Raw genomic sequence first — 15,167 nt, forward strand, 5'->3', positions numbered from 1 at the left:
AAAGTATGTTACTTTTATTAACATCTAATGTATGTACTCAATGCAAATGAATTGTATAATGATTTTTATTATGACGTCTTTGTTGTTATACTTGAATAGCTTAAATGAATTACCTGATATGAGTTGTGTAATTTTTGTATTACTTTAAAAAGCATCTAGGTACGAAAAAGATCATCTGTGTTACATTCTATGGCGTTTTAATAATATTTCTGGATTTGTATGTTTTCAACCTGCCGTTTTCATTTGGATTTTACTGTGGTGGACTGTTTCAATTTATACTTTTTGCCATCTTGTGTAAATTTCAGAATATTTCAGACTCCGAAATCATTTTCCCCATGCTACTTCTAATGTAATTCCATTCATTCTTCACTTTGTGTTAGGAATGCAGGTCGCAGAATATTCTACATTTTACCATTAAAATCAAATTACTTTCTGTTTACTTAATGCTGTTTTTCAGATTCTTTGCAAATTAATTCAACTATCCTGTACAAGAGAAAACATTTCCTTCATCAACAATAAAAAATATGACCACTTTGCTTGCATTACCTGTAAAGTAACACCACATTGCTTGTGTGGTAAGTCTTCAAGCTGTAGCTTAATTCAACTTCCAGCAATTTGTCTCATAATTATTACTGCACCTTTAAACTATTGCTACATTATACATGTCAGTTGTATTTGATACAGCATATTTGACAGGTGGACACAAAGGATTAAGGCTATCCGTTGCTAATAAATTTCATCCTATAATCCTGGGTTGTATTCTATTTGCCTATTACATGACTCAACAAGTCACATAACCAGACAGCAACCCTGCACTACTCTGAAAAGAGGAACCTGCTTCTCCTAGTAGATTTATCTGGCTGACAAGATAATTAGATACATTATAAATAAACTATATATCATATGATATTCATGCTCCCCTTTCTTCTAAACCCAACCCAAAATGATTCAACACACAGCAATTGTCTGCAGCCCAAACAATTGCAAACTTACTCTTCTATAAAAGTTTCAAAATAGTATCAATCAGAGCAGTAGAGGGGAACTTCAGTTTTCAAATGAAAACCTGAAAACCAAAAAAATCTGCTGATGGGTGTTAAGTGAACAGTACCCATTCAGTTTACCACCGGTTTCTAGAACATTACAGTGGTTTCAAATGTCTATTTCCGTGCTGAAAGTGGACGCAGCTCTGCTGTAAAAGATGACATTTTGTGTACCTGTAAGCTAATAGCTATACAAAGATGTACAGAGTAGGAGACTGGTTACGTCCTATCTAGTTAAAATACCTGCTACACAAAATCATTTAAAATGATAGCAAGTACCAGTGAGCTGAGCAGAATGTGTGTGTTTTAGGTTGTGCAAATATGTTGGCATAGTGTAACTTCTGCATGCACAACAAATCTGCTACATTTATATGCAGCTTACAAGAGATCCTATTCCTGAGACATACTGAAGTCTTTAACGTAGCCTTCTTTCAAACATAAAGTTTAATACACCTTACTAATCTATGTTGATCACTTCTGTCACTTCCACCCTCACCTCATCACTCAAGTGAGAGATTCATATCAGCTAGGACTGTTAGCTGTAAAGGTCACAATGGGATAGCTAAACCTAGAAGTAAAATTCCTTCACTGATGCTGTGTTCTGAAACTTTGTATGGCATACCACTAACTGGCCTACCTTACAAAAACATGGAAAAACAGCTTTAATAAACTGTCCCATCATTGCTGTGAACCCCTCAACTATGCAGTGGATAGCTTCCCCCCACGTAAATAATATGACGCTTCCTTCAGAGCCCAATTACCCATAATACAACGGTTCTGTTAATGGCAGGCTAATATTTGCTTAAAGAGCATTCTCTCAGACTCAGAACAGATCATCCCCACCCCCAAAAAAAGAAGCCAGTTATAAAAAGCAAAACTATTCAAACCTACAGTATATGGTAATTTCCCTTCGCCTCATTTCAGAGCACCACCCCATATGAGATATACTGCATATTCACGACAGTAATGAATTCCTGTCCAGTATTTAACAATGCCATGTGGGAGGCCACTGTGGTGCAGCAGTTAGCGTTGCTGCCTCACAGCAAGAACGTCTCCAGTTCGATTATCGGCTGGGGTGCCTTCTGTGCAGAGTCTGCATGTCCTCCCTGTGGTCGCATGAGTTTCCTCTGGGTGCTCCGCTTTCCTCCCACATCTCAAAGACATGCTGTAGGTGGATTGGACACTCTAAATTGGCCCTAGGTATGAGTGCGTGCATGTGTGTACCTTCTGTGGAAGGTTGGGCACCGGGATGGCAACCCAACACTGTAAAACTCTACTGCCAATCATGCGGACAGGTGATCCGCTGTGGTGACCCCTAACCAGGAAAAGCTGAAAGAAGAAGATTTAACAATGTCATATGTCTCTATGTTTTTGTATAATTTTGTCAAATGGAATTCAAAATGGTAAAGAAGTTGTATTAAATCATAAACAATGTCATCGTTTTAAAAACACGTTGTGCGTAAATGAGTAACTGCAAACTTAATCTGATATTACAGTAACACAAAACATTTCTTTAAAATACACTCTGCAATATTACTTACAGCAATACAAGAAACTGAAAAAGAAGATTAGAACTGATAAACACATTAATAAGCTAAATAAGTGAAAAACTGATAAATACATTAAGAAGACATATAGTTGAAAAACAGCAGCTGGAACTTTTTTTCATCCTATATGATAAGAAAACATTCTTACGGCAGGATAACCCAAGTGTAATGACTGCAGCAGTGTAACACGATGAACATCTGCATAGGATCAAGTTTGCAATCTGAAGAAAAACTAGATGCTGTAATAGCTTCTAGTTAGCCCTCAGAACAGTGAATTATCCTCATTAGTGCAGCGGACAAAGCATTCCTGTACAGCTTGATGCCATGTGCTAACTAGAAAATGTTCTCTCCCTCTCCCTTTCCCATATCCAGTGTGGGTTATTTTTGTCCTTTAGGGTGCAGCCTATGGCTTCAAGTATCTATGTCATCTTTCATAGCCAAAAATGCATTAGCAATCTCCTTTCCCCCTATCCTGCAGACTGACCCCACAGCACTCACCTCATATGCAACGTTTTGGTAAGTATGGCAAAAAGCAACATAACTGGGATAGAAAATTTATGGGAAAATCCATAAAATCCATCAATGTGTGATTCAAGTAATATTTTCTTTTGTCATTATACTTCATGAATTTAATTTAATGACACATTATCTGCTGTAATTACATAAAATGATCTTCCATGAATCTGTAACATGACTTTATGTAAACCATTTATATGTGATACCTAGGAATCTTCTTATTCTGTGATTCAACGGTGGTATGACGCTTTGTATGTTGGGATATGTGCAAAAATACCACACCTCATGCCTCATTCTGTAAATGGGACAGGGCTGTTGTTCACAGTGGGATGACAGTATGTCAGGGTGCATGCAAAAATATCATTTAGTACAGTACCTCATGCATCATTCTGTACATGAGACAGCTCTTATCCAACAGAATTTATTACTTTATGTAATAATGTGACAATGTGACATGACCTTGGTTCTTCTGCTAAAGTAATAGCTAAAACTGTCATGGCAGATGCACCCTCTCTGATGTAGGTAGTGATACAGTAGGTACTATTCAGAGTGCCATACAGAACAAAAATCTGAATTGCTTTGCTGCTTCAGAATAAATGACTGTTGTGTTATGCATTGAATTTAACTACAGAATAGGAAATTAATAAATTGTCAGGTAATTCCTTCATTTATATCAAAGCTGAAATTTTATGTAGCTCATTACTATTCTATGCTCTTGTTTCCAGGCACGCCTTCCTGTGAAGTGGATGGCTCCAGAGAGCATCTTTGAGTGCGTGTACACCGTACAGAGTGATGTCTGGTCATATGGAATTCTGCTCTGGGAGATCTTCTCCTTAGGTAAGATGGAAGTGTCGTGCGGCATTCATAAACATTGTCCTCAGAGCATATTCACTATATAGTTCTTTAAAAAAGCACAGCAATATATTTCCCAGTGTGCATGTTAACAGTGCATCTGTTAAGATTATTGATTTTTTTTGTCATACTCCTGTCACCTAACAGCTGAAGGCATGGCATAAGACCCTTGTTGTGTACCACTAATCAATTTATCAAGTTAAATGTAGACATAAATCTTTGTTTTCACAACAGCACTGTCTCCTAGTACTACAATAAGATCTGATGCTGAATCCTGTGTATCTTCAAATAGCAAAAAGTTAAAACTGAAAATAAAATTCTACATTCTAATTATTTATCATTGTTTGTCGTCAGAGCTACAGAAAGAGAGCAAGGAAGCTTACAGGCACTTCTTTTTCTCACAATTATAATAAAAATGTTTTTGTCCAGAAGCACTGCAGCTTGTTACACTGTCATGTGAGCATCATAAATTCATAGTTTTTTGTCCCCTGTTTCTGAATCACTGATTTTTTTTAAATTAACTAAACAATTTCTGTGAGCTCAGGATGAGAAACTTGCATATGTACTATTCCTCGAAATTAAAAAAAAATAGATTGTCAATGGGGCTAACCTTGAAGTTAACCCAGAAACATTTTGCTAGAAGGGGTAGCCAATGGCCTGAAACTAGAAGTAGTTAGATGTTGTTTATGCAGAATTATTTGAAGAAACATTATTTTTTACAAACAAAAGGCCATGTTTGTATTTTAGTTGGGTGATATTTCAATAATTACGCAGTGTGATGACCTTGGACTTACATGAGATGGGGCTATGTAGATTATATCCCACCTTTTTCTGCAGAAGTCACATGGAATTAGACATCTGATGAAAAAATGTCAACAACATGATGTGCAGCCCTTGCCAGAGAATTGTATGCGACATTGAGAGCAAAGCATTGGTTAACAGCCCATGGCTGTATTTTATTCTTTACAGTACATGACTCATTCCTTGCTTGTATACTTTTAGCAGAGAAATACCATCACACCTGCTAAAGGTCTTGTGTTCTTTGACATAATCTGAGTTATGTCACACATCTATGGGCCAGATTCCAAAACAGTTGCTCTCAGTGAAAGTCTGCCCTGATTTCAAGAGACTTACTCTCTTAATTTTGCCAAGTCTTTTAGGTTTCTAATACCATGATGGAAATGGACCTCATTCCTAAGTCAAAGTATGATTAAAGTTCATGAAATTGGTATTGTTTCAATCTTTGATATCAGCCAAAAGTGCTCTTCGCAGCATCTGTAATGACTTCTTCTGCAATTCATATGTGGTTACATGGATTGGTAACATATCTAAATACGATTGCAAATTCTATTTTATAAGACCCATTGCTCCTATTACTATTGGAACTGTCTTGGTATCTTTCTTCCATATTGCTCTTGTTTCTACCTGCAGATCCTGATATTTTATGACTTTGTGTCTCTCTGTACGCAAGACACTGTAGTCACTGGGTGTGTCGATTTCAACGATCAATGCTACTTTTGCCTTCTTTTCCTGGACCACTATATCTGGTTTTCTAGCATCTGTCCTTTGTACTCTTGGTAATGGATGATCCCATGTGATGTAGACGTCTTCATTTTCTATGATGCTTTGTGGCTCATGTTTCCAGTGTTTTTCAGCCACTTCAATACCATAATGTTTGCACAATCCCCAGTGCAACAGTCTTGCCACATTATTATGCCTTTCAGTATACAGTCCTTCTGCCATTAGTATGTCGGAACCAGCAATGAAGTGAGCAACTGTTTTCAGTTTGGTTTTATAAAACCTACATTTGTCTGTTTCTCCCATATACTCAATGGACTTTGCAAACCAACATGTACATAGCCCACTATCTTGGGCTGCCAATATTAACCTTTCATCTCTTGGTTTGAATTTGCCTCTCTTTAACCATTCCTGTGTTCGTTCCTGATCAACATGAGGTTCTTCCAGAAGTTTTCTATACTTGCAACTATATTTATGCATTTTCCACATTTCTTGCCTTCTCATCTGATCCTTCACCTTATATTCTTTCTTTTGTTTTTTGGCACATTCAGTTGCTGCCTGATTTTTATCTACTTCTGGTTTGAATTCCATTCCTGCTTGACACTGATATGCTTCTGCTAAATTAAGTAGAGAAGTCATCTTAGATTTATTCTCCTCATGTTTCAAAACTTAAACTATGTTTGAGTCTTGTGAGGTCAGCAGATATGTGTGGTGTCCCATGATTGCATATCTATACATATAATCAATTTCAATGGGCCCAGCCCTCCTTTGGAATTGGGAATATATAATCTTGGTATGCATTGATTTTTATAAATTATTTGGTGAGTATGAAGCATCCTTCTTGTTTTCCTATCTAATCTATCCAACACGTTTTGGGGCCAGTCAGTTACTCCAAAACTGTAAGTTAGGACAGGAAGAGTAGACTGGTTTATAGCTTGGATTTTATTCCTAGATGTCAGTGCCATTTTCAGGATTAATTATGTCTTCTGAAGTATTCTTTACTAAGTTTTCTTTGCTTTTGTTCGTGTTTTATTGTTGATCATTCATCAGTTCCCAACTATTTAAACACTCCTTCTTTCTCAAGTTCTTTTATATCACATTCTTGTCCCAGACTGATGTTTTCTTGGTGTTTTAGTTTTCCTGCTTTAAAGGTTGCTTTTGCACATTTATCAAGACTAAATGACATTCTTATATCATCTGAAAAAGTTTTTGACAACTTGCAGTTGTGCTTTCAGTTTCTCATCTGATGAGCTATACAGTTTTAAATCATTGACAAAGAGAAGATGAGAAGTCTTTACACTTTGTTGTTTTCTAGGAGCTAGATTATAGTCATGGCCTAAGCTGTTAAGTAAACAGCTTAATGGGTTAAGGGCAAGGCAGAACAGCAGTGGTGACAAAGAGTCACCCTGGAATATCCCCCTTTGAATTTTTATCCCTGGGATAATAATTTGTACTTTATTATGGCTTAATTGCAAAATGGATTGGGGTTGGGAGGGTGGCCTAATGGTTAAGGTGTTTGCCTTACAAACACAAGATACAGGGCTTGAATCTCATAGGGGATAACTGGCTATGCTTAAAATGGCTCAGAAGGGCAGTTAGCCTAGTACGAACCTATGAACCTATGGTCTGCCACTGTTTCATGATCACTATAATGTAGTCGATTAGTGTAGGGTTTATCTTATACATTTTTAAGCACTCTTTTATCCATGAATGTGGTATACTATCAAATGCTTTTTTGTAGTCAATCCATGCCATACTTAGATTCTTCCCCTTTTTACAGTTCTCCACTATGACTTTATTTAACAACAAATGATCCTTTGTTCCATATGACTTTCTTTTATTGCCCTTTTGTTCTACTGCCATAATTGCATTTTCTTCTAAATGACTAAACTCTGTCAGCATCATTTCCCATATATAGTTTATACGTCGTCAGAAGGCAAGTTATTGTTCTATAATTTTTAAGGTAGTTTGCAGGTTTAGTCTTAAGTAGGAGCATTATTTTTCCTGTTGTTAACCAGGTTGGTGTCTGTTCGGGGTGAGCATATAAATAGTTCTTACTCATGGCTAAATCGTCATGCAAAGATATTAATACTTTTAGCGAAAAGTTAGGTACTGCATCTGGGCCTGGGGTTTTCCAATTAGAGGCTTTTCTTAACTTTATTTCAGTCTTGCTGGGTGTTACTTCATCCCATTTCATATTCTGTACCTTTCAACCTCTTATTCTTTTTTTAACTTCTTCGATTAATTTAGCATCTTTGTTATGTTCCACATGATCTTCATAGATACTTCTCCAAAATGTATTTATTTCTTCTTTTTTTTTCTGTCTTTCAATTCCTTTTACCTTATTTTCCAATTCTTTAAAAAACTTTTTTTGGATCATCAATAAATTGTTTATTTTGTACTTTTGCTTTATATTTATCTTCATATCTTAAAGTTTGTCCGCCTGTGCTGAATTTTTTTTTTGTTATTTGTGATAGTACATGATAGATCCTGGTCTGTTCTAATAATGTGCATTGCTTTTATCACATCTAGCTTTCTGAGTATTTTTATTGATCTGTTCCCTCTTTTATACTCTTCTAATACTTACACTTCTTCTCTTAGTTGCTTTATAGTTTCTCTGTTTGATACTTCCATGGTGGTATCCAAAAGAAAATCCAACACCAGCCAGAGAGTCCTCAGTAAATATAAAATGATAAATAGTAACAAAAAACTTCGGACTCACCACGAAATAAATAAAAACAGTATATTTTATTAGACAAACGGTAAGCGCACAGTATTCAGAGATACGCTTCCTCAGACCATGGCATCAAGTCAAATACTGCAAGCTTATATAGTTGAGTAACCACTTAATTAAACCCAATCAAATGATTAATTAATTAATTAAATAAATAATTAGGCAATCAACAAACAGATCTTTTAAAGAAACAGCTTATAAAATACATGATTCCTAATATAAAATGCAGTATCATGCTATATGGAATAAATGCAATCTTGTTAACTGCTTACAAACCTAAAAATACATTTATATATAGTTTAAAACTAACTAACATATAGGCAATCATGTGTACAGCCTATATATAAATTTATATACAGATAAAAACTATTAATATATAAATTATTAAACACACTTAAATAATTATTGCATATAAATAACATTATTAAAATCAATATGAACTCTGCTTATCTAAAACATATGAAACTATGGTAAAATATGTATGTATATGCATTAAAAATGTATACATATGTACAAAATACATATATATAAATGTACATAAATAGTTATGTAAGCTAAATAACTATGCATAAAGACAAATATATATATATATATATATATATATATATATATATATATATATATATATATATATATATATATCTACAAGAAACTGTACAGTCAGTACAAATCTAAATTCAACCTAAAACTTGATTTTGGGCTATAACAAATATTATTATAAATTTTTAATGCATATACATACATATTTTACCATAGTTTCATATGTTTTAGATAAGCAGAGTTCATATTGATTTTAATAATGTTATTTATATGCATTAATTATTTAAGTGTGTTTAATAATTTATATATTAATAGTTTTTATCTGTATATAAATTTATATATAGGCTGTACACATGATTGCCTATATGTTAGTTAGTTTTAAACTATATATAAGTGTATTTTTAGGTTTGTAAGCAGTTAACAAGATTGCATTTATTCCATATAGCATGATACTGCATTTTATATTAGGAATCATGTATTTTATAAGCTGTTTCTTTAAAAGATCTGTTTGTTGATTGCCTAATTATTTAATTAATTAATCATTTGATTGGGTTTAATTAAGTGGTTACTCAACTATATAAGCTTGCAGTATTTGACTTGATGCCATGGTCTGAGGAAGCGTATCTCTGAATACGCGAAAGCGCTTACCGTTTGTCTAATAAAATATACTGTTTTTATTTATTTCGTGGTGAGTCCGAAGTTTTTTGTTACTACTTCCATGGTGGTATTCGATTTCTCCTCTTCCTTTCCGTCACTACCCTGTATTCTTGTGGTAGAACTTTATCAGTTATTAATTTAGCTGCACAGTAATATATCCTGTTTACCTCTGTTATATTGCATGGATCTCTATGAACAGTCCTAATTGCTATGTCTGTTTGTTTTATCAGACTTCTGACTTTTTGGGTTTTATTAACCTTCTGCAGTCTATTTCTTTCATTGATCTTAATATATCTATGTCTATTAAATCAAGCAACTCTTCTCTTAGCTCATTTTCTTCCGAACTTTTTTTTTCCATTTCATGCTGGCATTCTATAGAAGATTCTATAGCATCATCTTGTGACATATTCTCTTCAATTTCATCCTGTGCCGTCCACTGCTTTATCATATGGGAACGCACTGGCCTATCACTCCTCAACATTGACTGCATCAGTTTCCACAGTTCCCTCTTCCTTCCCTTGTTGTCTATCTTCAAGTGAATATTTATACTGGTTTCCTGTGGAAAGCTGGAAATTATCTCCATATTGCACCTGACCAATTGCTTCCTGTTCCACCGGTTTCCCCTTAATTTGGATATGTATTACTCTATCCTGTTGTGGTGCTTTCTGAATTAGATTTTCTACACTGAATCCTTCACTTTGCAGATACTCCATAACCTCAGTTTCTATTTCTTTAACTTCTCCATTACTAATCTCCTTTTCTACTTTTCCTCTTTGTCTTCTTGTTTTTTTGTATTGTAAAGTTTTCCATGTCCAGATTCCTTTCCTCTCTTGAAATATCTTTGGTGCTACTCTTTTTGTATTGATTAGTTTTGCTTTCTCTTTTGCATAAATATTACACTATATTAAATCTCTTTTTCTTTCACCATGTCCACTTTTCTTATTCAGATATTTCATGATCTTCCTGTTTCTCCCTACTTTGGGGACTCACTCTACCCTGCTGTGATGTAACCTGTTTTAGACCTTCTATACCAAATTCTTCACTTCACAGGCACTCCATAACTTCAACTTCTACTTTTCTTTAACTTCTACTTTACTAATCTTCTTTTCTACATTCCATCTTTGTTATATTATTTTTTATTGTGAATTTTCTATATCCGGATGCCTTTGCCTGTATTTCTCTTAGAATATTTTTGGGGATGCCTTCTTTACATTAATTAATTTGGCTTTCTCCTTTGCATAAATATTGTACCATATCAAATTCCTCTTTCTTTCCCATGTCCATATTTCTTTTTTATATTTTTCAAATATCTCCTGGTTTTGTAGTTTATATTTTCGCACTTGCGCAGTTGCTTCTTTTTCCAAACAGATCAAGGTTTCTTTTTTACTGTTTTTCACAAATATGTTGTATTAATGAATGCAGATTTTCATTTGAAGCTTCTGACAGTTTTTCTTGCGGAAGTATTTTTCTTTCCTCTAATTTCTCTCTTAATCATTTTGTTTATCTTGTGTCTTGAAATTCTGGGCGTTTTGCATAATAGTAACAATACATAATTTCTTTCTTATCCTCAATAGTCCACTTTATCGTCTTTATGGCTCTTCTTTGGCCTATCAGTTTTTGTGATTTTTGTGGACTGCTACTTCCTTCTACAATAGGGGGGCCATTCTCCTCCTGGGCTGGGCCTGGCTCCATTGTAGTAATGTTTCTGTAATTTGAGGATTCTGCACTGTCATCTTTTCTAGTCCTGGCACCAATGTGCCAACCAGGATTGGGCACTTTTTGTATTCTGGGTCTTGTGCACCCAGATATCTTTTTTAGTTTTTGACCTACTTCTGTCCATGATATATCCTATATAAATGCAGTCTGTATGTCAGTGTCGCCTTGGTGAGATTTTGTGAAAACAGGGTCCACCATGTGAAGGTACTCACCAAGACTTGAGGATGAATTAAATTTCAGCACTACTACTCAACTTTGCTTGCAGACTTTTCATCTCTCCATATGGACCCCTCATCTCTCCATTTGGACCCCACTCTCAGTGTTACTCTCAGTGTAAATTACTTACTTCAGTGTAAGACCTATGTATAAACAGGCTTAAATCAGGGGCCAGATTCCAAAAGACCTGATCTCAGTATAAGTGGTCACTTACACTGAAAGCAGGTCTTTTGAAAATGGGGATTACATGTGTGAGTGTTATGATGCACAGTTATTCTGTAAGGCAGGCAGTATAACTGTGGGGTGAATTAAGTGGAATTTCAGCCACAGTAGGTGCCACTAATGTAGTACTGCAGGGCAAAACAGGTAGAAGAGTCTTCTGAGGGAAATAATGCAACATGGTGATCATAGGACCTTTCTCATGAATTCAAAAGATTTATTTTGCCTGTAAGTGAGATAGTCTGTTGAAATATTTATTTAAAGAGTAGCATTACACTAAAGTAACCCATTTACACTGAGTAGCTCATTTATGGAGATGTACTATGGCAGATGTACAGAGAGAGAATCTCCCTAAACAAAAAATAGTGTCAAAAATAAATTATTTCTGCCTGTCTGCCTGTTTATCTATGCCTATCAATCTATATATCTATCCATCTATGCATCTGCTACTTTTCTGTCTACATATATCTATATATGCATGTGTCTTTACTACCTAGTTATCCATCCTTCTGTTTAGATATCTGTCTGCCTATCTATCTATCTAGGCATCTATCTGTCTGTCTAACTTTCACAGCTTTGCTGCATAAAGAATAGAAATCACAAAAAAAAAAAAAAATATATATATATATATATATATATATATATATATATATATAGAGAGAGAGAGAGAGAGATAGATACATAGATGGTTCTTCCAGATTGGACTACTGCAATTCCCTTGGCCTGAAACTGCCTAACACTGAATATGATCATTTACAAATGATGCAGAACTCTGTTGCAAGGCTTTGTGCAGGTACTTCACATTGCCAACACATCATGCCTGTTAGTCTCACTGTTAGTCTGTCTGCCCATACAGGACTTGGGTGCCTGCTATCTGAAGGAGCTTATTAAGCCTTACTTCCCATGGGGATTTTGCAATCGTCCTCTGAGGGGCTGCTAGCAGTTCCATAGGTGAACTTGGAAACCTCTGTTTTTCATTCATTATCAAGGGCCTCACACGTGGAGCTTGTTACCTCAATGGCTCTAGAAGTGTCCCACACTGGCTGACTTTAGGGAGGCATTAAAAACTATTCTATTTTATCTATTTTCTAATGGTGATAGCATTTTTTGGCTTTTTATTGTGGATATGTTTTAAAGTCACGTCTTTTTGTTTATATTGTAATGGTGTTTTAGCCACAAAGCATCTTAATAAATTTAAAGTCAAATGTAAGCAAAGATCACAGTATGAAGCAAAAATTAGTATACTGATGCACAATCACTAATGGATAGTTTTGATTTCATAAGTTACAAAACAACATTACAATTTAAGGATCCAGAGCTGTTTACATTGTAATCAAGTTATAACAATTCAAGGTAATAATTATACAACTGAATCTAGACAACCTTATATGGCTTCTTCAATGGAAAAAAATCTTGAGGGCATTCTTCAATCTGTCTAAAGTTGGGCAGCTCTTAATTCCCCTTGGATAGAAGTTTAACAATAGTGGCCCTTACAAAAGAAAAAGCCCTAGAAGTGCACTATAGGTAGAAAAGTGCTACTTATAAAATTGACAGACAGCTGAGTTTGAGTGATCTAACAGAATGCTTTTTGATATAGCATGCTGTGCAGGCAGTGTGTGTCACAGTATCCACTTCTTCAGAGTAGATAGAAGTGGAAAATATGTAGAATCCTGTATACACTATGAAATGGCACTGTATACCCTGGTTAGGTGGCAGGCATGCTGGATAATATTTGAGGAAGAATATTTATATTTATAAAAAATGAGGTCATCTTTGGCCACCTGGATGATAACTCCTCCACTGGTCAGCTATGGATTCCCATACTGATCACCATAAAATGCTATAAGTCTTTAGTGTAAATGGGAACCCTCCCTATGGGGAGATATGGGGTGCAAGAAGGAGGAAAGAAGGAATGTGCATGACAAATGAACTGGAGATAAGACAGATGGTTGATAGGCAGGGGAGTAAAACAAAAGTCCTAGAAAAAAATGGAATGAAATACGCTTTACCGCGCTAAGAGCAGGCAGCTTCTTTTTTCCTTTGCAAAGAAGAAAATTGCAGAAAATCAAACTGCCAGTTCTATGTCATCAATGATGAAAAAATGAATAATCATAATATCATAGGAGGTTATTAGGCTAATGGCCCTAGAGTCTTTTTCAACCTATTCGTTCACTATTTATTTATTTATTTATTTATTTATTTATTTATTTATTTATTTAACATTTGTTTACTGGGAAAGTCCGACTTGGAACGAACCAATTTTCAGCGGGGGCCTGGGGAGAAATGCTCCACATATGTGTCTTTGTAACTCTGGATTCATTCATGCCCCAATTTTCCCACTTATTAATGCCCACAGGCCAGAATGGCTTTGGTATATGTCTGTGATTTAGGGCATCTACAAACTGCCCCATCCATAAGTGCCACACACGACAAGCCAGTAGTGAATTTGCAATTTCCCATCCATTGGTCCAAATTGTATTTGAATAGGTTTAGGAAAGAGTTCTGTTTCACATGAATGGGGAGTCTCTTCCAGAGAAGAGGTAATCTATCCATATGCTACCTTGCTGTCCACATAAATCTTGTTTGGCTTATGTCACAGATGATGTTCAGATCCTTAGAGCAGGTAATTCTAGTGCTGCGTGTAATTTTCATTGGTAGTCACCTTCCCAAAAGATATAATTATGCATTTTTTGTACTGAGTTTTTGGTAATGATTCTGCAATCAATTACTTGTCTGTGTCAGACCTTCCTGGAGGATATCTGCATCTTTGGTGGATTCAATGACTGCACCCAGCTTGCAGTCATCAGCAAATATGGTCATCCAAAGGCCCTCTACATTTGACTTGACTTCAGAGAAGTATATTCCAAACAGGAGAAGTCCCAGTACTTAGCCCTGTGGGATACCACTTGTAACATGCCTCTTGATGGAGGTAGATTCCCCACCCTAACTTCATATGTCCTATCAGTAAGCCATTGGGCTATCCATTAAGTGACATAGGGATTTATGTCTAAATGTGTTCGTTTCTCTATAATACCCAACTGAAGTATTGTGTCAAATTCCTTTGCCATTAAGCAGTATGTACCATTTTGCCTTAGTCTATGGCTCTATGACCTTACTGAAGAAGTCCAACAAGTTTGTAGGCATGGCCTGCCCTTGACAAAACTGAATTGGGATGGGTTCAGTGTTTGAAGACTTTCTATGTCTTTGTTTATCAGGTCCCCAATAATTCTTTCCATGGCCTTACATATAAGGCTAGTCAAACCTATGGGTCTGTAGTTCCCTGGGTCTATTGTTGGTTCACATTTTTGTGTAGAGGGATGACAGTTGTAGTCCTACATTCCCTAGAGATGAAGCATGTCTGGAGGCTGTGGTTGAATAGAGAATCTAGTGGGCCTGGCAGACCATGTTTTAAGTTATGTAGAAGGCATCATTGGATATTATTATGACACATTGAAGCAGTGTTTTAGCTCTGCAGAGTGCAGTGGGGACCTGTTCTTTAGTGATAGTTGGTGGTGAAATGGTAGAGGCATCCCAGTTTATGGTAGTATAGTTGAAATCACCCATGAATATGGTATTGGCCTGAACTGTGAGTAACTCCAATACGTTCAAGTA

General features: G+C 35.6%; 1 protein-coding gene across 1 annotated transcript in view; it reads left to right on the forward strand.

The window, feature by feature from the left end:
* LOC122800812 (macrophage colony-stimulating factor 1 receptor-like) overlaps positions 1–15,167 on the forward strand; it is an 875,741-nt gene that overhangs the window by 737,732 nt on the left and 122,842 nt on the right. The window contains exon 17 of the mRNA XM_044070092.1: positions 3,829–3,940. Within this exon, the coding sequence (XP_043926027.1) occupies positions 3,829–3,940 (112 nt within the window). The remainder of the gene's footprint in view (positions 1–3,828; positions 3,941–15,167) is intronic.

The sequence above is a fragment of the Protopterus annectens genome, chromosome 4.part1 (assembly GCF_019279795.1).
Source record: "Protopterus annectens isolate FY-2018-M chromosome 4.part1, PAN1.0, whole genome shotgun sequence".
NCBI classification, from domain to species: domain Eukaryota; kingdom Metazoa; phylum Chordata; order Ceratodontiformes; family Protopteridae; genus Protopterus; species Protopterus annectens.